Raw genomic sequence first — 28,000 nt, forward strand, 5'->3', positions numbered from 1 at the left:
TGAAACGCTCTCTCAGGAGAACGGACTCAGTCGTGGCCGCGCGATCGCGCTTAGACGAGATATTTACCTGCGCGCGGAGATCTCGGCAGGAGCGTATATCGCCCGCACGCCAGCTCCCTCGAGAGCCCCCCCCTCCCTCGGAAGTGGGCCCGCAGGCCCCGCACGCACGCAACACGGCGCTACGCCGACGAGGTAGGAGAATCCGTGTGTTATTTTTCACTTCCCGGATGGAACCCCTGGGTTCGAATCGCGATTCGGAGGTCCAACGTCGCGACGCGAGTCGTCCCTCGCGAAATGTTTGCGTCGGGAACAGAATCGTTAGAAAGTCTTCGAAATAAACGAGGATTGATCCTCCGATTGATGTTCCGATCCCGCGAGCTCCAGCGGTGACTACGCGATTTGGTACCGGGGAGAAAGAGAATCAAGCGGGTTTTTCGATAAGAAAAATCTATTCGATTGATTCGCAAATCTCTGGGCTCTTCGCGGTTACTCTCGCAGTTATCCCGCAGCTGAGTTTTTCTGAAAGGGAGATACCCGTCTCGTGCTCGCTTTTAGCTTGTCCGCCTGTCACGCTGAATGGTGATCTCAACGCTGACAGCGTCGGACGAATCGAGGTCGGGCGAGAGTTCCCGACACGGTGTGTGATTCTCGCGGTTCGCCAAGGAGAATTCGACGAGGTCGTCGACTGTCAGCGCGAAAGACGCGCTCATTAATTCCGGATGGGGAAGAGCCGCAGGGTAGCCTCCGGTAGCAATTTTGTGAGCGTGAGTAAGCTGCGCTCACGCGCGCGCGCGTGCGCGCGCGTCGGTGCCCCGCACGCTATAGGCGTTCCCCGCTCGCGTAGAAAACTCGTTGACCTTCGCGCCTGCCGACGTTGTGCAGGAGTACGAAAGCGAGCGGCAGTTCAGACTGAAAAATCTCCCCGTTGCGCCAATTTCGGTAATTTCGGCAATTTCGGTAATTTGGCCCCGATGCTCAAGGGCCACATCGATTTGTTCGGAAATGCAAAGGAGATACGTGCGGCTTTGATTTTTCGCGACAGCCGAAAACACATTGCGTCCGGCGGATATATTCCAAGTCTTGTTTTTAATTAGGCGAAATTCAGATACGGAAATGACGAGTTCAGTTCATCTTTATGAAAAAGATATTCAGATTGTTGTATTAAATGTCTGATTTCAAAGATAACGAATAGCTCGCATTCCTTTCTCCATTATCCTTGCGGGGGGTATCGAATACTCGCAGCAAGTGTATCGACCTTTCGCTAGATACTCCCGTAACGGACTCGGATGCAAGATATTCATTCCTTTGGTCAAGGTTTTGATCTAGGAAAACGGAGTATCGCGAAAGAAGATTCATGCGTATTTGTGCTCTCTTTAATAATGTATACTACTAGTTTCGTACATTCGCTAAATTCTGTTAAAATGGATAACAATGAGAACCATAATTCACTGCCGCAACATAATTCCATAAAAAAATCGCAACATAATTCCATAAAAAATTATAACTCGAAATAATTTCAAGTAATGACATTTAAGTGAAAATATTAATATAGAAACTTTACTTTTCTGACGCGAAAGTAAAAGTACAGGAATAGAAATAAAACATGTTTCAAGTAAATGACTTGATAGACGCCAGGTGAACGGTATTAAAAGTTAAAGCGGCAGCAGATAAGCCAATAACGCGATACCGATATCAATGTAAACTAGAAAACTACGAGTCAGAACTGACTGAAGGTCTTAAGTAAAGACGTAGATCGCGAACGATCGCGACAGGTATTTTTAAAGAATTCTCGCTTATCCGCCGAGAGTTCCGTTTGATTGGTGGCGTCCCGTCAGTATAGTAATCGATCAATGGATCGATAATCAACGTTTGCACTTTCAAACGTGCATTCTATACACTTCGTGTGCAAGGCTTTTATATATTCATCAATGATGGATGAATCGAGCATCGATATCGTTCAAAAGACGGCGATGATCCAAACGGGATCCATAGAAAAGCAAGCGGGTTCGATAGTCATTCGAAAGTCTAAACGATGTGCGCTAAGTGAAAAAAATTCAACAATTACCGAGTTTATGACGTCTGAATACAGACCACGAAAAAAATTTTCAAAACATACTACCAGTAATGGCGCCCTTTATGTTTTGTTCTACCTTATATAAATATATTTCTTTAATTGGATTCTTTAAAATTAATTTGGAGTTTGATTCGTATATTACTAGTAATAGCGCCCCCTTATTTTTTGTTTCACTGTACAAATATATTTCTTTAATTGGAGTCAGATTGATTTGGAGGATTTGATTCGAAATATGTGTGCAGTTATGTTAAATTTGTCGTTATTTCGGCAAAAATAGCGTAAGCATCTCGGACAAGTAGACATAGGTCGTGCGCTTGAGGAAAAAGAAACGTGGAAAACGCCGCGCTTACGCCACTGACATCCGCTATCTCATGTGAGGTGTGCGATGTATGCGACGGACGCGTGTCTCGGCTTCTACGCGGAACAGGATACGCACGGCCACGCATCTCCGAGGGAACGCCACGCCACGCCACGCCATGCCGCGCCGCGCCGCGCCGCGCCTCGTCTCGTCTCACCCGCGGCGCCGTATCGATTTTCGAATTAGTCGCTTGAGAAAATTTTACTATGATGACGGGGAGAGGCGTTAATCGGAAGTGATACGCTCACACACGCGATCCATTCCCGCGCGTGCGGAGATTCAGTCACATTCTCGCTCTATTCGGAATTCCGGTTTCTCTGTTGGCTATCACGGTTCACGTGGAAATTTACGGTAATGACATTGTAAAATCACGTCCGCGAACGCGTAGGTCGACACGTGGAGACATCGTTTTTATTGCCGGTGAAGCACCGTTTCGAAGCAGCGATTGCCTTTCTTTGTGCGATTGCCTTTTCTTTGATAGAGGGATTTCAATGCAGCGCTCATATCGCTGTTTTTCACTTATTTTTTATTTATTATTTTATTTCATTCGTGTATGAGAATCTTACGATGAACTTAAATTAAATTCTTTTAGACTATAGAGAATTTCTTTTTGTTATATATAAATTTTTAGCTTTACATTAAATTCATTTCGAGTTGAAATTTTATTTATTTACTAATAATTTACGACTAATAGAATTATGCAAGATGTAAAAAATTAAGCATTTCGAATTAATTCAAAATTTAAAAGTGCAAAATTAAATTTTAATAAAAAAAATCTCTTTAATTTTATTACTTGTTTAATTGTCATTTAATTTTATTTTAATTTAAATATTAAAAACGGTTGGTATAAAATATTCTTACAACAAAATTGAAATTATACTTTCGCGGAAAAAAAAACGGTTTTTGCTCTTGGTTTGAATTATAAAGTTTTTCACTTATCAATTATGATAATACTTGTGTGTGCTTCATCAGATGATCCAAAGAAACCATGTATGAAAAAAAATGTGAGAGAACCTAATACCACTCGTACAAGTTTGAGTTACGAAGGCGGCTGTTAGTGCAATATAGCAGTCGCATAAGTAGCATATCCGACGTGCATGGTTTCGCAACTTTGACTTTTCGGCCAAACAACGAAATTGCACGCTGCGGCCAATACGGCTATACATCGATGCGGCAGCGGCGGCGGCAACGGCGGCGGCAACGGCGGCGGCAGCGGCGGCGGCAGCGGCGGCGGCAGCGGCGGCGGCGACGGTGGTACCGCCTCCTCGAAAACCGGTCCTGCTGCCGCCGCCGTTGCCTCGCTGTCGATTTCGCCTGGTGAACACGCGATCGCCATCTTGGATCCGGCGAGGATGACGTCATTGGTACGGGGCACGGTCTCTTTATTTACTGCCGCTTACGCGCCTCGCATAGGTGCGGATGTACGCGCGTTCTTCGCCGGGAAAATCACGTTGGAAAATCGACTAATTAATGGACTTGATTTTGAAAAAAATTTTGAAAAGAGACAATTGATCCGTAATAATATTTAGGAAAAGTGAGACATGTGCAATCTCTTCCTTTGTAATTTTATAATATCTACATAAATCAATCTTTGTGTAGCACGAAACGTAAGCTTCCTCATATAATCAGGTTAGTTTCAATAAATTAAAAGAATTTTACTTTTTTCTTTTAATAAGTGATGTAAGTAATACTGATGCATTATATTAAACTTTTACAGATTTATTAATAATGTGCAAAGATAGGATATTTATAACATTTAATAACCGCGACTTTTACGTAAATATGTATGTTTTCTATACACGGAATATATTACGTAACCAAAGTTAAGGAAATCCGTGTTGCCAATATTTTTTGTTATCTCTTTTTCTGATATCAATCTATTTATGTAGGCAAACAGAAGAAATTAAATTAAACTACTGCTAATTTACCGCTTTTTATGACATTTATTCAATCTAGGAGATTCAAGAGAGGGTGGTTAAGAAATTGATTTCTAGCCTTCTGAAATTTATGAAAATCAAAATAACTTTTTTTTTAATATCGAAAATAATCGTGTCATTTGGAATATATTTAATACGAGAATGTTACATGATTGAATTATATGACAGATTAATCAATGTTTTAATAGTTAGTTTCTATACATATTATGTATTTATCAAGTCGATAATAAGTATGACTCATTCTCGCGTATATTCCCATTGTGAGAAATTTTATTCCAGAGCAAGCACGCATGAGACATCAATTATTAAATGCGTGTATGGAAGGCAGATTTTAATGTCGTTAAATGTAGATTAGAGGAATCGCGGTAAATGCAATAGATAATTGACTCGATAGGGGGACTACGACTTCGCCACTGCGAGATCCGTAGGCTCGATAGGCAGATTCCCATGACGTATAATATAGATGTTCGTGGGTAAAGTATTTGCGATGAAATTATTAAGCGCACGGAGGCGCGTGCGACCGTTGCGATTCGCAATGTAATAGCGACTTTCTGCGTGTAAGCACCGTAAAAGATTTTAATAGCACATCATTAACGTGAATTTAAAAAAATTGCACGGAAAATGGCCACCGTGCACGTTACGCTCGCGGTAATAAATATTTTTCCCTTCGGCGACCATTATGCGAATCTTATCGGCAACTTATATTTCGTAATTCCTAGTTAATGTTCCCTCTGGTTGTCGTCCGACGCAATCCGACGGAAACCGCAAGATTCTGCGTTAAGCGTGCGTTAATCGTATACTTGAGACACATTATCATGTATTATTATGTGAAAATCCGGTATCTCTCGTTTTTCCTACTCGTCGACCTACCTTGACGTATCAGTGAAAAATTATCATTTTTCGGCAAAAATAATCTTATAAGCGCTATATTCTAGAAAATTTAGACACCCCGAAAGAAAAAGAGAGAGGTCACTTGTCATCTGACAATTATATAGTCTTTTTCACTTCCCATTAAAACAAAGTTAATTTATATTAATAATTCGAGACTTTAATTTATTACAATTGCAAAAAAAACGCAAAATTTATTGTCATTTTATTGCACGTGTTTCTGCAACAAATCGGAATTATAGGAATGAGTGAGTTTTAAACTTTCGTCTCAAATATGTTAGCCAGTCGAAAATAATTAGATACGCCAGGATTTTTCGCGCGAAATCTACGCTTATGGTAATTCGTTCTTGTAGTGATCGCAAACTATGATCTATTTTCTTTCCGTACATACATACATACATACATACATACATACATACATACTGTATCTCTGACGCAGCAGCTTTGCACCATTCACTTCGAGCTAGGACATACTTTCGCAATAGCAAAAGTGCGATTGCTGTAACCCACGGCTGCAGCGAGACAGCACAGTCCACAACTGTCTCTGCACTCTGATATTTCGATTTTTTTTTCTTCTCCTAATACTTGATCCCGTTTGTATATCCGTTTCTTTGACGCACGACAAGACAAGATCGGCGCGATCGTTATGTGACGGCTAGTAGATACACGGCATGGAAGAATCGATAATATCCCAGTCTCGGTTTTTACTCCTTTCGAGAAACAACTTTCAACCGATAACCTGTTATGTCTGTTCTATTATCGACGTATTTATTATTCTGAAGAAAGACGATTATTTATCTGTCCTTTATTTTTAAAGGAAAACGTTGCAAATTTAACAAGTCTTTATTTTACAAAATATGTTATGTATGCACTTATTATTATTATTACATTGGGTCGATAATGGTAATATATTAGTGTTGTAATGTCTTTAGTTTTTTTAGGACAAGGATATTGTAATATTTGTTATACATGTTTTGTTAACCGTCACCGATTATCTATAATGACATTTAAACAACGTTATTATTATTATGAAGGATGATATTCTGATAGTAGTTCTGATAGTATCACTCAATTATTTTCATGAAAGTTGTTACAAGTATATTGCGATCTCCAACACATTTTACATGATGTGTAAGAGAAATTTATCTTTGCTTTAATTAAAGTTTTTTTAAATATTTTTATATCTCATTTTGATATAATGATAAATTGCAATAAAACTGTTTTTCGAAGTAAGATGACATATGCAAAATTTATTTCTGTTACGAGTGACGGCTTAATAAAAACTAAAAAGGTGTAATTATTGACCATAGATTATTATATATTTTATGTCATCCTGTGGTTTTTCGCTGTTTCGTTTTAGCATAATAATACGTCATTGCGTTTATATTTATAGAAATGATATTGTATTTGCTTTATATAATACCTATGTGTTGAAACTATATGCAAAAAATTCCGCATTATTATGCATCATGGAATGTACTTACCTTCGGATGTCATTTCTTTTTTTACACTGTGAATAGAAGAAACCATAGCTGTTTTGTGATTCAGAAAAAAGAAATCTGCAGGTTATTCAGAATGAATCTTCCCGTCTTTCTTTTCTTTTACTCTTAACACGTTGGTCATTTCATCCTCTCATATTTTTCATGTGCCCAACAATTTCTTCTTCATTTAATCTTAATATTTTTTCGTTTTGAATCAAGTTCATGATTCTTTTTTTAAAAGACGTATAGAATACAAATCTGATTTAATAATCGAAAGTAATTTATTTTCTGAGATTCATTCATAATAACGTAACATGTAATAACACTTCTTTCTAATTTCAAATTGTCCTATTTCACCTTTCATATTTCAAATAAATGAAGGATTAGGCAGTGAACATTAATCATTCATTGGCTATTTTAAAATTCAATACTTAATCCTGTCACGAGACCTCGCTTCTCACCGAGCAATAATTTTTCATTTTGTGTGTAATTATCTCAATATCCCTGCCAGGCAATTATTAAAAAAAAAAAAAAAAAATCAAACTATGAAAAATCGTGTCGAAGAGGATTCTCGCGCACGGTGAACGGAGGATATGCTTCTCATTTTATCTTTCGGTCCTTTAATCCGCCGCTTACGTTTATCCTTCTGCTTTTCGTGCGTCCAGCGATGCGCGACGAACGCAACCGCGAGCGCGCTCGTACACACGCACGCGACGGCTCGCAAGGGCACACGCACGCACGCGCACGCGCACGCCCGCGTGTCCGCGCGCGCTCGCGTCGGTGCCAGTGAAAGTCGAGACTTAGCGCGCGGCTTTGCGCAACAAGATCGCCGTTGTCTCCGTCGGATACTGGTTCGACTTTAAAGGCTCGATCGCAGAAAGGCATCGGGACATTCGGCGTGACTGGGCGTTCACGTCATACCTCGCTTCTAGAAACGCGACACAGAGGAAGCGCCGGTGGTATCTCGTAATCGATTGAAGATGAATTGGAAGTAGATATTAGAGATGACCTCCTTAGCGAACTTGACCTTTCATAATAAATTTCAATCTTGTTGTTTTGGACGACATTGATACCATATTTGGTAAAAAAAAGGTCACGGTAAAATTGGATAAAAAGTTTTTAGAGAACTTTGGTTTTCAATAATTTAGCGTTACGTGACGCATAAATGCGCGTTTAATTTTTTTCATGAAAGATATAATTTTGTATATATTTTGTATATATTTATATCTAAACATTAAATATTTTATCTATTAATACGTATTATTATACGTTAATAAATAAAATTGCATTTAAATTGTTTTAGAAGCCAAGAAGTAGATTCATCATGCCATTTTTGCCATCAACATGTTAATGTTTTAATTAATTTCTGACTTTAATGCTTTTAATACATTTACTTTTATTTTCCTCGTTTTTATCTTCCTCCTATATTTAAGCATAGACCTGCTGTCTCGAAGGCATGGCATAGAAAATTTATGGACTCTCAAGACATTTATAAAACGCGAACAGACATTAACCAAATGTTACCGACTTCCTCCGACTCGCGACGACAGCCATTTGTTTTTTTTAATTTCGTATTGTATTCTTTACTATGCTGTTATCGATGACATTACTTTAGAAAATCATGACAAATCATTTTCTCTCCGAGATGCAGCGATGTTCTCATAAAAAAAGGGGAGGGGGGGGGGGAGAAAAAGGATAGGAAAAGAATCGCGAGAACGTCGAGATTGTAAAATGACAGATACGTCTCTCTCCGTGCTCCTCTCGTCGCTTTGTTTCTTCGAAGTCGCATAGTTGTCGTCGTCACGTGTCTGCCGTAATATACGAGTCCTTCCGTCTGTCTTTGAAAAGATTCTCGCTCTAGCGAATATCAAATATAAATCTGTCATCCTCTGTTCTCTGGGCTTCCGTTTTTGCGGTACAAAGTATCCGACGCGATGGAACGCGAAGGAACGCGCGGCACCTCTCCTTTTCATTCCGCGCGGAATCCTCGCCGCGCTGGTGATACTTTTATATAATAGTTCCACGTAAAGTATAAGTCACCCCGCTTTTGCAGCACACGACATTCCCGTGTGAGTAATCCCTGTCGACGACGTGTTTACAAGCACACGAGAAAAGTTTTGTCATCGTTCGCCGGCAGAAATAAACCCGGACGACACGTAAACCTTCAATTATTCAAATAGCCTCGGAGAGGTGTATTTTAAGAGGAAAAGCGATGATTGAATACGCACGCATGATTTGCTTCGGCGCAAATTGCCGAGACAACCATTCTCGGCGGTTTTTACATTCCGAGCTTTCAAACCGATTGTACTTCTTCGCAGCATTTATCATACGGGCTGCCGCGCGTATATATTTTTATCTAAAAAGTTTCAGTTGAAAAAGTCTTAGAAATTATCGCTTGCGTCTGAAAGAGATGCGTTATGCTATTTTGAAATAGTAGCATTTTGCCCGACTGGGTTAGTTTCTGAGAAAGTTTCTCCATATCTACATAAATGCAGTTATAGAGAAAGTTTCTTCAAATGAAATATTCGTCGTGAATATTTGTTAAGTTAGTTATCTTTTTAATGTTCAATAATGTTTTCCTATCAAATGTTAATATTATAAATAAACTTTGGATAACAGCATATGTTGTTTGAATAATAAAATTACAAAACTTTTACCTGTTAACCTTTATAAAGGAGTTAACTTTTATTTTACACACCTTTGTACTTTGTAAATATATTTTATAATATATAATTTTATATTTGTACAAATAAGAAGAACGGGAAGTAATTTTCTAATAAATCTGTTTAAAAATGATATTTAAATTCAGTTCTATTTTTAGATAAGTATTAATAAGTATTAAAGTATTAATTAAAATTTATAATCTATTTTTTGTTACAAATTAATTTAAGAATTAAGCGTAAGACGCATAAATTTTCTGATAAAATAGCAGGTACAAAACATCTCTCTTCAAGAGAGAAACGACACACTTTCTCTTGAACACAGATTCTCTTGGAAATCTAAAGATTTTTACCGATGATATCAATAAAATTAAAAATTAAATTTTATTTCTTTCACACATGTGAAATTTTAATTTCTTATTCTATTTTGATAATTAAATATAATTTGATAATTAAAATCAAATTTAATTGACGTTAATTAAGAAATAAAGTTTTGTTACCTATGTTTGCGTATCATAACTATAACCTAAAATTTACAACTTTGTCCCCCTTTTAGTTCTTAGTCCTTCAATATATTTAAATTATCACATTTCAATTTTTAAAATGTAAAAGCACACAATTACCGAGGCATCTTGTATATCGTTTTGCTTTATATTCCGCCAGCAAAACGACGCGATTCAGGATCGCGTTGGCGCTATCGCGTGGGACATCTCCCGACCTGACCATCATCGAAAGCCTTCGTGAATTCTTTCGCTGATGATCGTCATTATATCGCGAAGTGCGGGCACGGCATACGCGCATCTTACATGAAATCTTATATTCAAACCACGTTTTCCCGCAAAGCCGTAATCGGCACGGCGATCACGTGCCATCGTCGTCCGAAACAATGTCGATGAGCGCCACGGTGCAGTTGGACTTCGAGAAAATTAGTCGACGAGTTGTGTCAACAAATGCACGTGAGTGTACATACGTGACGTTGGCTACGCGTGTATTTGTGTGACAGGAAGCGGCCAAGGTTGGCGACACATCACCGTGTACTCCGCCGTGGAATCGATCACCGTCGAGTATCCTCGCCAGAGAAAAGTGTGCCGGATGATGTAAAAAAAAGTTATATTAAAGTTGCTTGACATTGTAACTTTGAGACTTGTAACTTTTTGCGACACTTTTTCTCCCGTCGTTTCTCGCGAACGCGCATTTTTAAGACACACAGTGCCAGCGGTGCTTTTTGCGCCGAGAATAGCGAAGAAAAAGTTTGATCTGACCGGATTTCTTGGGTGTTTCGTCATAAATCTTCTGATATCTTTTTAATCTCACTTTATCCATCTTTAGCGAGTCATCTTCTTCTTGTTACGTTTGGGTAGAGGCATTCTCAGGTGCAATTATAGAGTGTAGCCTAATGACTCTCTCTCTCTCTCTCTCTCTCTCTCTCTCTCTCTCTCTCTCTCTCGGCTGTGAAAAATGCTAGAGTGCACGTTAGAAACGCAGAATATGATAACGATAAGGTGTTAACTACGTATTTCTCTGATAATAACATGTTTCGGTCGAGAAAAAGACCATGCCTTTAATTACAACGGGCGAATAAGGAAGCTACTAAAACACGCAACATAGTGATACGGTTCGATGGTCTTAAATCGACTAATTCTCACGATAGAAGTACCTGCTCACTCCGACTTATGATTCGTGCTAGTTCACCCATAAAATAACAGTCGAGGCTGAATTATTGGGAAATTTCGAAAACACAGAGACTGACATCAGCCCCTAGCGAAACGAGGCGTGTGGAAACGAAAGATCTCAGCCTTCCTACTTCCTATTTTCCCACTTTGTATTTCCTCGTCGATACGGCCACAAATTCGTGCACTTATGCCGTGTAGGAACTTGTCGTGATTTTGTACGCACCGTGTATTATCAGCCGTCAATCGTCTCTTTTAACGCGTCTCGTCGCGACGTCCGCATATTTCACGCTCCGCCGAGAAATAACTTTCACTAAATAATCCCCATAATGTTACTTCGGTATTTCAGGACAGCGCGCCATGCGTCAACCTTAAACCTTACGAGGGACGAAGATCGGGACGGGATCTGCGATCAGTGAGCGGCCAAAATGTCGAAGGTACGTCATGATTTTGATTAAATCACTTCGATTTACTACTAATACATTTTCAGAAAAGTACCGTTTCTTTCTACGAAATAAATAAATATCAATTTTTTTTTTTTTTTTAATCACTAAGATCAATCCTCTTGCAAAACTTTAACTTTCGGAAAGTAATTGCATTCAATTTGAAGAATTTCTACGAGCGATATTGAGTCATAAGAATATATTCCGACGAAAGCAAACTCTCTTTGTGGTAAAAGTGGAACGAGAAGTGACTTGTTAGTCGGCGCGTGCCTACGAAACACCGCCGCATAAATTATCACCTCTATTAAGTCACTCTCGTTGTAACATGTTTCGACGGGTATCTGTATCTGTATTTTATTTCAATCCCGAATCCCGAATATGGATAGATGCAGGAATTTGAGCTAATCACCGGTTAACGGCAATTGAACGGCCGCCAGTCATCGTCCCGTCGTTCCCGGGGCATTACCGTCGGGTCTAGCAAATCGTTCGTCGCGTTTCGCAGGTTCGAATTTGCGTTCCGGGATGGACAAAGACACCTCGACGCGGCGGTCAGTGTAACCGGGTATTTTGTTACCGTGTACCACCGCGAGCGCGTATTACCGCGCGGCATAGTCTAACGGTGCAGCCAGTCGGCGCGAGTGCACCGAAGCGTGCCGAGACTCTCCTTCGTTCGCGATCCTGCATCACGGTTTGCCGCAGTCATCGTTAGACGAGAGAGAGAGAGACAGAGAGAGAGAGAGAGGGGGGGAGGGGACAGAGGGGGAGGAAAAGGTGAGGAACGACCCCTTCGATTTCTCGCGCGTTTTCCTCGCTCGTTTTCGCCGACGCGATGGTGACCGGCGCGATACGCGTCCGAAACGATCCGAATCGAGTTACCAGGATATTTCTTTTCATATCGAAAAGAAATTAATTCGGAATAATATCAACGAAATCGCATTCCTGCTAAGAGCTCAGCGATGCGTGTGTCTTACACGTTAGACGGATTCCAGTCTGGAATCGTGTTATATGCGCGACGTTACAACACGAGTGAGTGAAACTACAGAACTGTTATCCTGTTAAATCGACAACTTGACGTATTCTTAGGGAATAACCGCCGCTAGGAAATTTCTTACGGATTTCTTCTTTTTTTCTTTTCTCTCTCTCTCTCTTTTTTTTTTCTTCCCCTCTCCCTCTTTTTCCCCTCCGCCGGACACGGTAGTCGACTGCATGAGAAAGCGCCGAGATTGCGCCAGCGGAAGACCGGATATCAATCGCATCTTTTTTAATGGTCTCGCTGCTGAGCGGATAATGACTGTGCCAAAGGTATCTCAACATCTCACGTCAGTGACGTGAAAGGGTCGAGTCTGATGGATAAGCACGATAGAGTCGCAATAAAATCCCGCACGTTGCATCGGAACGCAAGCGAATCGGTCGCTGTGGAAAGGGCATGACTCACAACTTATTTTCTACGAAAATAAGTTCTATCGGAGGGGAACACTGTACCGTTAGGGTAGCCTCGGCGATCCGCGCAGGAAGGTCTTGAGTCCGCGCTTAAGACAAGGCAAAACTCCTCTCTACGCAATTCTATTCCTAATTATTCTCGATTTCGGAAAAGATACTAAGCGACAATAAGAATCGCGCTTTACTTTTACAAATTTATCTGTTATAATATGCGTACACAAGAGTGGCTGTACCGAAATTCCGTTTTTTCAAAATGATCAGAACGAAATGATCGGAAATTCCTGTCGAAGAATTTCTGAGTTTAAACTAACAAGAGATTTCTAATTAATTTAAACAGGAATTTGGTAATTTCAATCGGAATTTCTGACTTTGGAGGAATTTTGGTACGACAAACCAAACTATTTTTTTTACGTCATCGAAATTTTTCGCAATATATGTTAAGAAAAGTAAAGTTACAAATTTTCTATCTTTCTACCCTTTAAAATCTTACGAGTATTAAATATAAGAATTAAATAGAAATATTTGCTTTGCAGACAATAATTTAAAGACAAATGCAAGACTTTTCAGCGCATCTATCATTTTCATTTCATTTTTATTGTGTGATGATTTCTGTTTATATTATCTATGTAATTTTACATACTTTTTCTACAGTATGCAAATTAATTAAGAAAATTTATATTCTTACTCGGTGATTCATCCCTACATTCCTGCGAATGGAATAAATCGAAACGACACGATCGAAATCTTAATAATGGGACTGTTATTTTCAATTTCGAGACGCCGAAGACAAATGTTCGAGAAGGACGAAAATAATTAAGGATCGTAAAATTATTTGCGTAATGGGCGTCTTAAAGTACCGCGCCGGTACACCTCGTTTCTCAACAGCCACGGGAGGTTGAGAAGTGTAATATTACCGAAGAGATCCTGTAATATGATTTAGCGCTCGGCGTGCGGTGCTCCGTTAAGAGACTTCGTTCTTTCTTTCTTTTATTCCCGACGTAACTTCTCGTACGCGATATGTACGAGATATGTTAACGCGACGTGCAAGATGACACGAGCGGATAATACCGCAGTGGAGCATCGCCAATTAAATCGCACTTTGTTATTTCCTATTAACTGTTCTTTTTTCCACGTTGCATAGCGCATCAATTAAATAATTAAATAAGCGCGCGATCCGCTGCGCTGCGGCACCGCGCCTTCGGAGAAAGGAAACGCAGGAAGCAGGAAACGCTACAATTGCCATGGGATTCCCTTGTGACTTCTCGCGCGTGTTACTTTCCGCGTGTTCACAATCGAGAACACGCGTGTTCGCGACTTCCCCGCGGATGAAGCTGTAAAGTCTTTAATGAGCCTTAATAAACTACCCTTTGAAGATCTATTATTTACGATTTTACGTAACTCGCGCAATTATTCACATAATAACGCGTGTCGTTTTTATTTGCGGCAAAAGATTTTGATAACTACAAAAATGAAAAGGATTGAATAGGTTGTCAGTTTCATAAATTCATAAACTTCGAATCTTACTTGATATCTTAATTAATTAACACTTGATATTTTAATTAATTAAGCTTCTTGGTTTTTTTCTCCTGTCACAAAATTTTTATTAAATAAATTAATAAAATTCGCGAAATTTTCGCAATCAATTTGTTGAATAATTTGTTAACAACTTAATTAATAAGATGATCTTTAGTTTGTAATATTTTTTTACTTGTAACACTCGTTATACGCCTCGAAATGTTTTATTAATCGTTTCCGATGTAACTTATATGTAACACGTGTATCGTAATTAATGTAATTATCTCCATCCAATGTGATATATATTTGGGCACTAATAAATGGCCCATCCTATCCGTCACTCTAATCGATTAGCCTTAAATTATGCACTCATCGCAATTTAGATCCATAGCAAGTTTTATTTTAGGGACGGGGATGAATACCGGCATAAATAACTGGTCGACTCTATTTTTACATTTTACTCAATGATTGATAGCCAATCCGACATTTAGGTTGTTACATATTTATAGCATGATAATATTCCTTCGAATATCTTTCACTTTTGCGAATTGCTTTATATTTTTAAACACGATGACCATCGTATTTTAATAGCGTATGTCGAAAATTAATAGGAATCTTAATACGCAAATATCGAAATCGCAATTGTTTTATAAATTATATTATATTAATTATATTAATTATAAATAATAAAATTGATCAATTACACTGATCATTACATAGAATTTATGCATCAACTTCGCAATGGCAATTTTACGATATTTTATTTTATTTCAAATAATAATAAAATAATCTACATAGACTAAAATATAAATAAATAAAATATAAATAATTGAAATAGAATTGATTTCTTATAAAGATAATTAAAATTAATAATAATTATCATATTTTTTAGTAAGTAATCAGTAGCAATATTTTGTAATCAGTAGTAATATTTTGTTACTCGTATAAATATTTTATTTTATATTTGTTATTTCGAAGAAATCTCTAAATATTGTTCTCACACTTTTTGTATAATATAAAAAAAATATGAGAAAGCCAAATTGCAGATCTCACAAATTGTGTTAAAATAATATTAAGGAAAGAGAAAAGAAAAATAAAGTATAATATTCAAGTATTAACAATTTTTCTCTGTTGTACTTCATAAATATTAATATTTATTTTTTATAGATATATGATATTTAAATTTCTGTCTCGTGTTCCGTGAGATAGAATATTATATAAGGAATATAAATAAAAGTTTTATATTCTAGAACTATATTTTATTTAACATTTTTCTTTTATTACTGTCTATGTATTTTTCTTTCTTTAAAGAAAAAAATTTAATCAAGTGTAATGTATTTAATAAATTACCTTTCTAGCATTATTAATATGGTGTAATGTTTTCAATCACATTTCTTAAAATCTTGTGCAGTATAACTGCGGAGTAAAAAATGTAATAAGCGTGATAATATCTTTACTAGAATTAGAGGTCTTTTGCGAAGATCACTTTATCATTTTTGTCACTGTTTTTCAAACTTGTATTTGTGAAATATTTCTTATTTCGTAGCGCATTTTCCAGGATCAAATATTAATCTGTCTTAGTTTATACATTTTTCAAGTCAACGTATTTATGAGGTGTCATATTTATTTATAATATTTATTTATAATATTTATACGTATGCTTTCAACTCTTTGTACGTCTACATACATTTTACATATATTGAATTTAACTTTTTCATAACTCCATTACATCGAATTAGAAGAAAATGTAATTTATCATTCATCGATATCCTACATATAGCGAACAACCAAATAGCGAAGTATAATAAAGGCACATTGATCAATAAAATACAAATATGTCTGAATTAAAGAAGAGCTACGAAAATACCAAATATTTCGAAAAATAATTGCTATAACCGCGCGAATAAAGTAAATATAAATGATTTATTTCGACAATAACAAATGAGAAATAATAAATAATAAATAAATTACTCAGCTGATAATTGCTCCGCCATTGTTCGATGCCTCCTCCCGAGTCTCCTCTTTTGGTTTATTACTCTCTCGTGGCATTTATTCTCACTCACGAAAACACAAAACACATTAATTACGATCGCGCGTTTTAATCACAATAATCACACGGTGCCTTTGGTTGATTACACGATGGCACTTTCGATAATAGACTCGCGTCAATAAACACGCACTTTACTTTACATTGAAAAAAGTAAATAACGTGAAAAATGTACGATTCGTTCGACGATATCTCAAGAATAGGAAAATTATTTTACGAAGTTACGAACGACGAATATTTATAACTAATGTACACGCCCAATGATAATATGGACAAAAATTTATACGACTGATTAACATTAAGACACCGCAATTAATTACGACGATACTTACTAAATGCGTCGATCTGTTTCGCTCGTAATCGAGACATTCGTCATTTTGATATTGCGCGATATAACGCGATTGATAAAGTCGAGATTAATAACGAGACGCGATGGACCGACCGAAAATACGTAATCGAAATTCAAACGCGAGATGCGCATTATTAATAAATAAATACGGTCGATATAATAACAATTATTACGGTTTTCCGCTTTTGCGCTTAAATCATTCGTGCGAGCTGATGATTTGCGCGTTGCTCCATATTCTCGCCCCTGTCTCTCTTTCTCTCTCTCTCTCTCTCTCTCTCGATCCGGAAGCAATGATTTACATTTCACAAAAAGCAATTACGTTTAATCACGAGAAATTAGAAATGCTACGCGAGATATACGCGAATCCGAGCGTCACGCAACAATTGACACCCGTAAATAATCGAGACGATAATTTATAATCCCGAATTCCCGTCGCTTCGTTTCCTACCGAGCCGAACGAATACCGATACGCTTTATCGTGGGACGATAATCGCTATTTCTCCGCTAATTACATCCCGAGGGGTAATGACGCGACACGCGGAGCGACCCGCGTCGCTGCCTGCCGGCTCGAGTCCCCGCGAGCGAGTGACGAGCCTCGCGACAACTTTTTTAAAGAAGTACCAAGGTCGCTGCCTGCCGGCTGTTTTGTTGACACGAAACGTTCATTGTACTACGAAATAATATTATTACCGAATATTCTACCTTTATTCTCTAGTAAATTAATCATCGATATGTAATCGATGTAACACGATTCTTCGCCATCTGATCGGCGACTATTGTCGCATATTCTCTCAGTCGGCATATGAATAAAAATTAGGTTGGTAAAGAATTTAAGAAAATTTACATTATATAATTTGCATACAAGCGGGATATTACACTAATTTTGCAAGAGATTTTTGAGATTTAACAGAACAGAAAAGAATAGCCTTAAGTCAAAACTATATATTCTCATATATAAATAAGAATATATGTATTATAATATATTTATATAGAAGATTTTTAGTCTGAAATTGTGCAAAAGTAATACTTGCGTCAACATCAATCAAATTCAAGTCAAGACTAACATTTTTAAGAAGTTTACAATATTCTTGTTTATATGGGAATATTTGTTTTGATTTAAAATTAATTTTTTTTGCATATGATTTTAATTCTCTATCGCTATGATTTCTATTTTAAATGAATAAAATGAATCGCACTGAAATATTTACTTAATTGTCTTGTCGATGCATCTTGAAGCTATTAGTTATATAGGATTAATTAATCAGACAAGTTGATTCGTATTAGTGTTGTAATTATTTACAAGGAATAAATCATTTTTCAACAGATATAATAACACGATGAGACACAGGTGGATTGCATTATTATCTGTCGGTTTGACTATCGCTTTGTAAATGATACAAGGTAATTGCGTGTAAACTATACGATATGAAGAACGTACGTCAATTCATTAAATACAAAATATTTAATGTATTTTATATAAATATCAAATATTCTGTTCCTCGGATTTTAAAGTAATCTCAATGTTGAATTATTATGTATTAAATCTAGTATAGTTATTTGATGAATATGATTTAATTTAATAAACTTAGTTATACGTAAATTATTACATATAAAGTATCATATAAATAATTTACATATAAATTACAAAACGTAATTACATTTAAATCGCAAACATTACAGTTTATGAATTATTTGTTGTTGTTTTTGCGAAATTTTTATAAAAAAAAAAACTATAAACTGTTAATAAGTAATCGAGAATATTTTGTTCAATTTTAATAAATCGAGAAAATGAAATAACACGCCTTATAGGAAAATATGATGATGCATTTTTTTCTCGGTTTATTACAGTCACGTAATATTTCATTTTTCTCGTGACGTAAAAGTTTCCACGAAAGGTAATAACGCAAAATTATCATATGTAAAATTTCCAAAAAATTTGTTACAAATAATAATGATAAATTACAATCTATATTTTTTGATTAAGTAAAATAAAAATAAATTTTATTTTTGATATTTAGATTTAATATAAGATAGATTTAGTAATTGTTTTGAAGTAGAAGTAATCGGTCATTTAAATTTTTATTAAAGAATAAATTTTAAATAATTTGTAAACTTTAAAAAGTTTTAATTTACTATTAATAATCACATTAATGTCAGCTAATTATTATGTACGTGATATTTATTATATATAAAATGTCACAAGATAATATCAAGCAGTAAGAATCAATATCATGCGAGCTATTCAATAATAGGTGACACGTGTGTAAACGCACGAATCGATCAAGCGTATTTTATCAACTTTGATTGCGCGACTCAAAAACAATTGTCGTTTTAATATAGACACTTTAATTACTCTCTGAAAAAAATTATTTGATGTGCCACTACATATGTTTGCTTTTTAATTTTGGTTTTCAACGTTCGAGATACGATCGCACGCAGATCGTGTGTCCTTGTTTGTTCGAGACCTTGTTCTCCCTATGATTTTCACAACAACAGAGATAATATTACGTCGAGATGAGACTCTCGTTGCGGGATTCAGGAGAAAGTACAGCTTCGACGATTGCTCTTCAATATTTTCTCGCTCGATACGAGCGCTTCAAACGTCGGTGCGCGTCGGCACGCGGGGCGCAACCGCGAGCCATTCGCGAGTTTCTCACGCGCGAAGCCAAACGGCAGCGAGCAATTTGCCGCGTGTCCAGTTTTCATACTCGGAAGCAAACGGTAATGTCCGGCGCGCGCGGAATCACGAATTCACCGTACCAACGGCGACGGCAGTCAAATGATTCACGCGTTTCCGCGCGAATCTATTACCGCCGAGGGAGTATCGTCGTCTGATGACGTTTACGATGTGCGTGCCGCGTCCGCATCGCACAGACACAGACACAGACGAAATCCGCATCGCGAACGGGAACGAAGGCGCGCATTATGCATTTTTATGCGCAAGCGATAATGTCCGTAATAATTTATACGTTTGCTTAGCGCAATTACGATACCGAGCGTAACAGTATCTTGAGAGGTGAGCTCTCGAAGGAGCGGCCGGTTCTCTCGCTATATCTCGGATATAATCATTTATATAATCGCTTATATCATTACGCTTGTCATCTGCATTTCTCCTCTAAGGGCCCGCTTGTCTCGGACGAGAAAGAAAAAAAATCCACGAGCGTTACCGTTTGGCAATTATTCGCTCGGACTGTTTATCTTGATCGTCCGGTAGCGGAATTTCAACGCGATTGAGATTATATACGCCGACCATCGAAGATCACAATCCACCTTTATCCATTTTATAGCTTTATCTCTAAGGAAGATAACGTGGCGAGTAACGGCTTTCTCTGCTCCAGTTGAGAGTAGAAGGAGTGTCCAACTCGAGCAATCCGACTCGAGAGGGACGACGTCACGAGATATTGTACTAAGATATTGAAAAATCGTTAATTCCTTTCTTTTCAGTCGTAACTTTCAAATTAATTTTTTAGCATTATTAGTAGTAGTTTTAAAGTTCGATTGAATAAACGTGTTATCGCGATTTAAATTAAACGTCTAATCAGGCCTTAAATAAAAATTATATGTATGTTCAATAAAAATTGTATTTAAATAAATACATATAATTAAGTAAGTTATACTCTTACTTATAAAATTATAATTAAAACAAAATTTATTTATACCTTAGGTAAAACAGAGTTTAAATTGAATAAATAACATTTTAAAACAAATACAAATTATTTTATAAAAGTGTTTTAAACTTCTGCCATTAAAAAGGAATATCGGTATACAGAAAAAAACATATATTCAGATATTCGTTTTACGTTACTTTTATTTTCATTTGTATTTTTATAGTTGTTCAGAGAAAGTACGCGACTTCTGATACACCTTGTATAGCGAATGAAACATGGATTACGGTGGTCAAATCACACTACGTGTACAGTCTCATGTGAATCGTGAGCGATGCTATATGAGTATACACAATGACGTAGCTGAAATATACAAAGGAAAACTTACGTTCTAGAAGTCGCTCGTGGGAATGTGGATAGTCGAGTTGTTTCCTCACCGCTTCTCCGACGATACCTGAGAAAACAATGATACTGATCTTTATAGTACACATTACACATGTAATGTGTCGCATTTATTATTAAGGCTCGTTATAGCATCAATTAGGCTAATTACAACTGGATATGAACGTGATAGTGCATCTTACGATATAATAAAATCCAGTCATTATAAAATTATTATGGAGTTATGATTGTTAACTTAAGTCATAAAAGGATCACTAATAAGTGGTGACTTCTAGTTTTATTCTTGAACAATATCGCGGTGATTACATCACACGCGTATGATACATACACAGCTGATCTCATTGTATGCTTTAAAAGGAATATTTTATATATAGTAAAAGAATGAAAGCGCGAATTCATTACTTTTGTCGCTAGTTCTTCTGTAACGTAACATTCTCTCGTTCAATTAAATTAATATGTTTGCAATTTATTACTCTTTCCCATCGTTACGCGATAATATTGTTATAACAGTCTTTCTCGTATTTTTATCCACTATTTAACGTTTCTGAAGTTGAGTTAGTCATTTTTTGGAAAAAAAAAAAAAAAAAAAAAAAAACGATTTTATGTCTTCTCTCGGGACAGATGTTGTCGAAGCTGATACTATTGCTCTGGGCGGCAATTCCGATTGCCTTGTCCCAGAGCAACTATGCATCGCAAGGCAACAGCATCGAGTACCAGGCGTCGGGATTGCCGCCGAGCACGATCCTCGACGGCAAGGTCACCAAACTGGACGACATCTCGCCGGTTATATTTCTGAATCGAACGAAAGCCTATCTGAATTGCGGCCAGGGTAGCATGGAGGTCGAGCTCAAGTTTGAGGAGCCGTTTTACGGAGTGGCCTACGCCGACTTTGATCGCAATAGCGCCTGCATATTCAAGGGACGGGGCGCGACGACCGCCAAATTGGAACTACCTCTGAAGGGTATGTCCCACAAATCAAATTCCGACGTTTATTTAGCGTATTACTGTTTATTTCACGGTGTAATGTAAAGAAATTATCCCTCCATCCTCGAGCGTGCATTATTTCTCTTAATTAAAATTATACAATAAAATGATAATCCAGAAATATAATGATTTAATTGTTTTAATTCAATTTGTATCAAGAAAACCTTTACAGAACGTAACTTTTGAAACCGAGTGATGATATCCGACGATTTGAGATTAAGATAATAATTTTGCTTCAATTCAAATTATTTATTTTTAAGACAATATAATTATTTAATTATTTTAGTTTGTTGTACTTAAACAGCATCTTTATTTTTACGGAACTTTTTTTATTTATGTTATACTTAAAAAATAATCTACATTGCAGGATGCGGTACAAAGCAAGACCCTCTACGTGTGTTCACCAATAATGTGGTTGTTCGCTTTCATCCTGGATTAGAAATGGACGGAGATGAGGTTATCACTATAGTCTGCAGATATCCTCCACCCGTAGCACCAGCACCTCCTAAGCCTCCTGAAAGCATGTAAGAGTCCTTTATTGAAATTCTTATCTCGTGAAAGTGTATTATATAGTTTTTTTTAACCAAATCTATCGGCAAAATTTGTTAAAATTTTTTCTCAATAATGAGATTTATAATTTATTAAATTATATGCATAAATTATTTATATATTAACTAATTCAACGTTTTAAGCAAATTTATTGAATTAAATATTGTAGTAAACAAATGTATAACAAACGCAGTTTTTTTCAAAAATGATGATAGAGAATGTAATTTAATTTTTCTTTTACGTGTGCTGTATCACCATTGCAACTAATAATATATAGATAAAGAATATATCTCAATAGCATGATGCATATACTTAAGATAATTATAATTATAAATTTATAATTCGTTTAAGAACGATAAATATCTTGAACGCCATTTGTTCTATCATTAAATCGCATCGCTATGTTGTATTACATTAATAACCGTTATCGCGGCGAAAAGCCAAATTTAATGTGCGATGATACGTATTATTAAGAAAACAAATTAAACAAGGTTTTGTCCGCGTTATTGAAATTATTAAGCATCCGCGCTCAAGAATCGCGTCTAAATATCGTTGCATGCGTCTTCTCGCTGTGCCGGACGAGCCAAGAATAAGGAATAATATTCTGTATATTCAAAGCGACGCACGCCTTTGTTTCTTGCAGTGCAGTTACGCTTTGCGTTGAATAGCTGCGAGATATCACCACCGCTATTTGCGGCGTTTAATGCTCGACACTGGCTTCGCACCAGTTTTCTCGCCCGGGATCGCGTACACCTCCCTCTAATCCAATTTCTGTTCCGCAGAATGGCCACGCTGACGCCTGCGTCGGTGACCGAGCCGCCGTTGAAAGGCTTCCAGATCCTGCTGATTATCTGCGCCATCCTGTTCCTCTCGTTGCTCCTGCTCGGCCTCGGCTGCTCGTACATGTGCCTGAAACGCCGAAACGTGCGCGTGGTCCATCGGCATCCGTTCGAAAGCGGCACCGGCTCCGAGATAACGAAGCTCTCCGGCTCGTCGCTGAGCAACATCACGATGTTCGAAGGCCTGAAGATACCGCGCGCGCACGCTTTCCTTCACGCGACCGCCGTCTCCACTTCCGGTAGCGAGGCGAATCTAGTGATCGATCATTCGGATACATTGCCGAGTGATTATCCGAGCGAGAGCCACTCCGAGGTGAGTCCCGATAATTTTGTCTAGCAAGACGGATGATTGCGCCAAAGCTTATTGGCAGAATATGAGATGAGAGCATCGCTCGTATTAATCCTATCGATATCGAATTAGGAGTGAGGAGTCTAAATTTTAGTATTTTCATGAATCTCAACAATTTAGCCACTTTATGATTTGTTGAAAGCTGTTTGAATAAATTGTAAAATATTCTTTTTCGTTTATATTATTTCGCGAGACACTGCAAATTTTAATAACTATTTTTTGAATGTTATATATTGATTTATTTTTACATAAAAAATTTAAGATATATATGTTGAACATTTTTTTAGTTGCAAAAATATCAAATAAAAAAACCAATCGAATCTGATATAATCGATTCGGTCGTCTTTTATAGGTGGATGAAGAACGTTCTCTACCTGTATCCTCTGCCGGATCCTACGACAACAAAGCATTTGTGGATCATCACGAAGTTCAACATCAGCGTCAAGTTGAAATGCGTACTTCGAGCTCCCTGTACTCGGAGACAGTCGCCGCCGAGGTGGAGACCTCCTCGATGACGGCCGCGAATGCCTCGAGGGTCATGGTACCGCGACATCCCGTAGCCATTCCGATTGAACCCAAGTTCGATGTGCAGATGAGGGTTAAGAGAGCACCACCGCCGCCGAGTCCATTGCCATCGGAGTCCGACGTGGCGAGCATCGCTCTCGAAAGAAATCTGACAACTATTTTGGAGAGAGAGGAGACCTCTCGCTCGCTAGAAAGCGCACCCTACCGAATGACAACCTTCTCCTATGTACCGGAACTTCATGGGCCACCGGGAGGCGCGTCGTCCATCTCGACCATCTCTCGACAACAGACGCCACCGGTCTACTCCAGGATTCTACGCAAACAAGCGGAGAGGGAGACCACCGTGATCCAGGAGAAACTCCCGTCGCCGACTACCGAGCCACCACTGCTTCACGAGATCCGTCGCCCAAGGTCCCTGACCTCCTTGAACACCGAACTCACCGAGACCCGCTCGTTGACCGAGGTAACGGACGCTTCACACGCTAAGTACCGGGTGGCGAGTATCTTGGCACCTACCCCGCCGCCGCCGCCACCGATCGCACCCACCACGTCCACTACCACGACTCACACCGCCATTCAGCATCGCGAGCACCGTCTGTTGCGCGAGGAGATGACCGAACCGTTGGTCGAGCCGCAGGTGGTCGCGCCCCGCCGTCCGGAAATCACGACTCACGAGGTGGACGACGTGTTCCTGCGCACCGTCACGGAGAAGAAGACCATCGAGGACGTGGAGCGTCACTCTCGTCAGATCACCGAGTACCGCGCCAGGTCCCAACCGCCGCCGGATCTCAAGTGGGACGTCACCATTAGAAACTATCCGACGGAGGATCTACCGCCGCCTCCGCCGGAATGGGAGAACTTCTCCGACGTTAGCTCGGCCTCCAATCTGACCCTCACGAACGAACCGACGAACCACCTGGCGGATGACGAACCGGACGTGAACATCGAGCCGACTTACACCACGCGCGCCGAAATACCTTGCCGACCACCACCCGCTTCACGTCGTTCCCTCGACGACGCCGATGCCGATTGGTACACCAGATTGGCGCGCGTCCTGGAGCCGCGTTACGCCACCGAGCTGACGGACGAGGAACGTGCCAAGTGGCGTGAGATTATCACGACGGAGAGCACCCTGCGAACCCTACTAACCGAGGCAGTGGTTAAGGAGGACTACGAGCTGATACGCAAGGACGCGAGATACGTCAACCTGTTCCCACCGGCGAAGTGGGACGTGATTATTCGAATCCTGAGTCCACCGTCGGCGCACACCGGTTCCACCTCGTCCTCCGGCCATGGCAAGAATCATGGGCAGAGATACAAACGATCCAAGTCATCGGAATGGGACACCAGATCCAGACGATCCTCTCTTCCTACTTTGTACGAGTACGAGAGCGATGGCGGCAGCTCAGCGCGAACTTTGGGTACTCAGAGTCATCATCTACAAACGTCGCAGTCCGCCACTACCATGACCAGTGGACAGATCATCGGCCGTCCACGTCGACTGGGCGGTTCGATTCGTTCGCGGGGAGCCGGAGCTGGTAGCGAGGCTGATCTGAGATCGATGTCCGAGATAACCGTCCGTGATTTCGCACGGATGGACAGGGACGACCTGACCAGCTTGAGCTCCTTCGAAGGCGCGGACTCGTTGGTCAGATCGCTCAGTCAGCCCAGCTTGGCTAGGTCGGGCTCGGAATTCACCGAGCACTGGGGCATGCCATCCAGCATTTTGCCACCATGGGCAACCACGGAAGATGGCGTCAGTTCTGTGGAAACGACCCCGAGGGCGATCAGGAGGGGCGACAGGCTGGAGGTCCTCGCCTCCTTCGACGAGCATAGACGGGGCCCATCTATCGCGAGATCGAGTCGATACACCGAAAGGGAGCTCAATGTTCGCGTGACGGAAAGTCAGAGGGCCTCGGACTGGTTCAACGACAACAATTCCGAGCCGGAGATGCAGATCTGAGCGGTTCCGAAAGATAGATTCTCGATTTTTACCTCGAGTCCTTTAGATACGGAGATGTAATGTTTCTAGATCTTGTCGAAGATCTGAGTAGAGTTATTAGAAACGAATGTCGATAACAGAGGCAACACCGTACCACTTGCACTTTACAAAATCAAATATCATCTCTTTGAATCCGTTGAGCGGTGAATTTTTTAATAATACAATAAAACCGGTTATTCGAACCATTTGGGTGCATTTCGATCGAGTCGATTTTCAGCGCTTTAAATGGCAGAAATGTCAGTTATATCAATATCGGGTATAACAATCGTATTCCGAAAAATTGATAACTTTTTAACAAAATTCTGAATGGAGATTGAAATTGTAATTCCGAGACGCTGGCGGAAAATTTTAAATTTTAGATACCGTTTGAATATGAAAGTGATAGATTGTCCGGAAAATCAAAAGAGAACGCCGCGAACTAGAGGGAGATTTGTTGAAGGGTCAGTAGAATTTTCATCTCCTGATCCTTCGCAACTTTCATGTTCTCCATTCTATCTCACGAGCCACGATGGATTATGATTTATGCGGGCATCGCTCGTATTTTTCTTATGGGCACTTTTTCGGTTGGTGTCTATGTGACTCGCGCATTACGAGTGCATGCCGCGTTTGTTTTGCTTTCAACTCGGGACGTCTAATATGATCGATATCTTGCCAGGAACGAGGCGCAATGTGCACACAACAGCGACGAGATAACGTTTCCGCAATCGTCGAAACGTAAAAATTCACTTTATTTGTAGCGGCCAGTCCTCGCTGCGTTTCTTTCCTTCGTTTTTTTTTTTTTTTTTTTTTTTTTTTTCACGTCGGTTATATCGCTGTCCTACTTCCTTCACAGCTCATGGCCGTTCACTGCCGATTTCGTCCTCGCGCCCGACAGCTCGAGGACTCACGCTCAATCGCGCGAATGCAGAATTGTCCCAATTTCGGGTCGGGCATCCGACGTCAAGACCTCCCGATGTGTTGCGATAACCCGAAATTTGGGGAATTCGTCGACGCCACTCTCTTCACACGTCACTCGTAACGCGAGACGTAGATCACGCGAGTTACTCGATCTCGAAAGCGAGTGGGTCTGCAGATTCTGGCGAGAGTATCATTGTAAAATTCTTTGCACGGTTTGCGGAAATTAAGCCATTAAAGCCTACCTTTGTTGCCACTTTTTTGTCCCGGTATTCAGCTGTAATTACGCAGGTGATCATGCATAACGTATTGCAAACGTTTATTTTACGCGAATAAACTTTGAAAAGCCGTAGAACCATGAAAAATCATACTGGTAAACTGTAGAAAATACCGTCGGAAAATATATGAGTTGGAAGAATCGATAACTTCTAAAAATTGCGGGCTTCAATGGATTAATCGGCGAACGTGTCGACATTCGATCTCGACAGGGAAATAAAATAACGAAAAAAAAATACAGGTTGGGAAAAACAATTAAATAATATAGCATAGTAATCACACACGAGAGGACATGGTAGCCGCGCGACGCGGCCTGCTCCTCAGCTTCCTAACGTTCGATGGATCGCAAGATCTCTTTCGAAGATCGCAGGGGACAATACGTATCTCTCATGACTAAAACATCCCCGTTTTGCGATACAGCTGCGATAATAGTCTACTTAAGTAGGTAACGAAACACACGGTGCTGGGTTATACGCTTCAAAAGATAGCTAGAACTCTCTATTTCGAGGAACATTTACCTAACCCCCCGTCCTCGCTCCTCTCCTCCCTCAAGCATCCCTCTCGATTTAATGTATTTCATCGGAGTACGTAAGCTCGGCCGAGATACGTATCGACCGACACGGTACGTTTGCGCGTAGATAGGTATATTTGTAATTACGTACTTTTAATGTATATTCACACGTATATTCTTTTAAATCCGTACGTAACCCTCC

The 28,000-nt window shown here is 39.2% G+C and overlaps 1 protein-coding gene across 2 annotated transcripts; it reads left to right on the top strand.

Moving 5' to 3' along the window:
* Nucleotides 1-27,994, top strand: pot (zona pellucida domain protein papillote). 2 transcript variants are annotated; one of them, XM_011641901.2, is made up of 6 exons: nt 1-192; nt 11,418-11,505; nt 21,491-21,830; nt 22,221-22,377; nt 23,185-23,554; nt 23,943-27,994. In XM_011641901.2, the coding sequence occupies exons 2-6, from the start codon at nt 11,497-11,499 to the stop codon at nt 26,076-26,078; spliced, it is 3,012 nt and encodes a 1,003-aa protein (XP_011640203.2). In that variant the 5' UTR covers nt 1-192; nt 11,418-11,496; the 3' UTR covers nt 26,079-27,994. The 2 variants fall into 2 exon arrangements, with proteins under 2 accessions (XP_011640203.2, XP_088933876.1); XM_089077750.1 differs by lacking the exon at nt 1-192 and adding an exon at nt 3,891-4,061.
* The last annotated feature ends 6 nt before the right edge of the window (nt 27,995-28,000 follow it).

This window comes from Pogonomyrmex barbatus, unplaced genomic scaffold (genome assembly GCF_055798465.1).
Source record: "Pogonomyrmex barbatus isolate J1 unplaced genomic scaffold, ASM5579846v1 scaffold20, whole genome shotgun sequence".
In the NCBI taxonomy this organism is placed as follows: domain Eukaryota; kingdom Metazoa; phylum Arthropoda; class Insecta; order Hymenoptera; family Formicidae; genus Pogonomyrmex; species Pogonomyrmex barbatus.

Coding starts and splice junctions, on each gene's coding strand:
- pot (XM_011641901.2), top strand. Junction 21,831..22,220: donor ATTGGAACTACCTCTGAAGG/GTATGTCCCACA, acceptor TCTACATTGCAG/GATGCGGTACAAAGCAAGAC. Junction 23,555..23,942: donor CGAGCGAGAGCCACTCCGAG/GTGAGTCCCGAT, acceptor CGTCTTTTATAG/GTGGATGAAGAACGTTCTCT.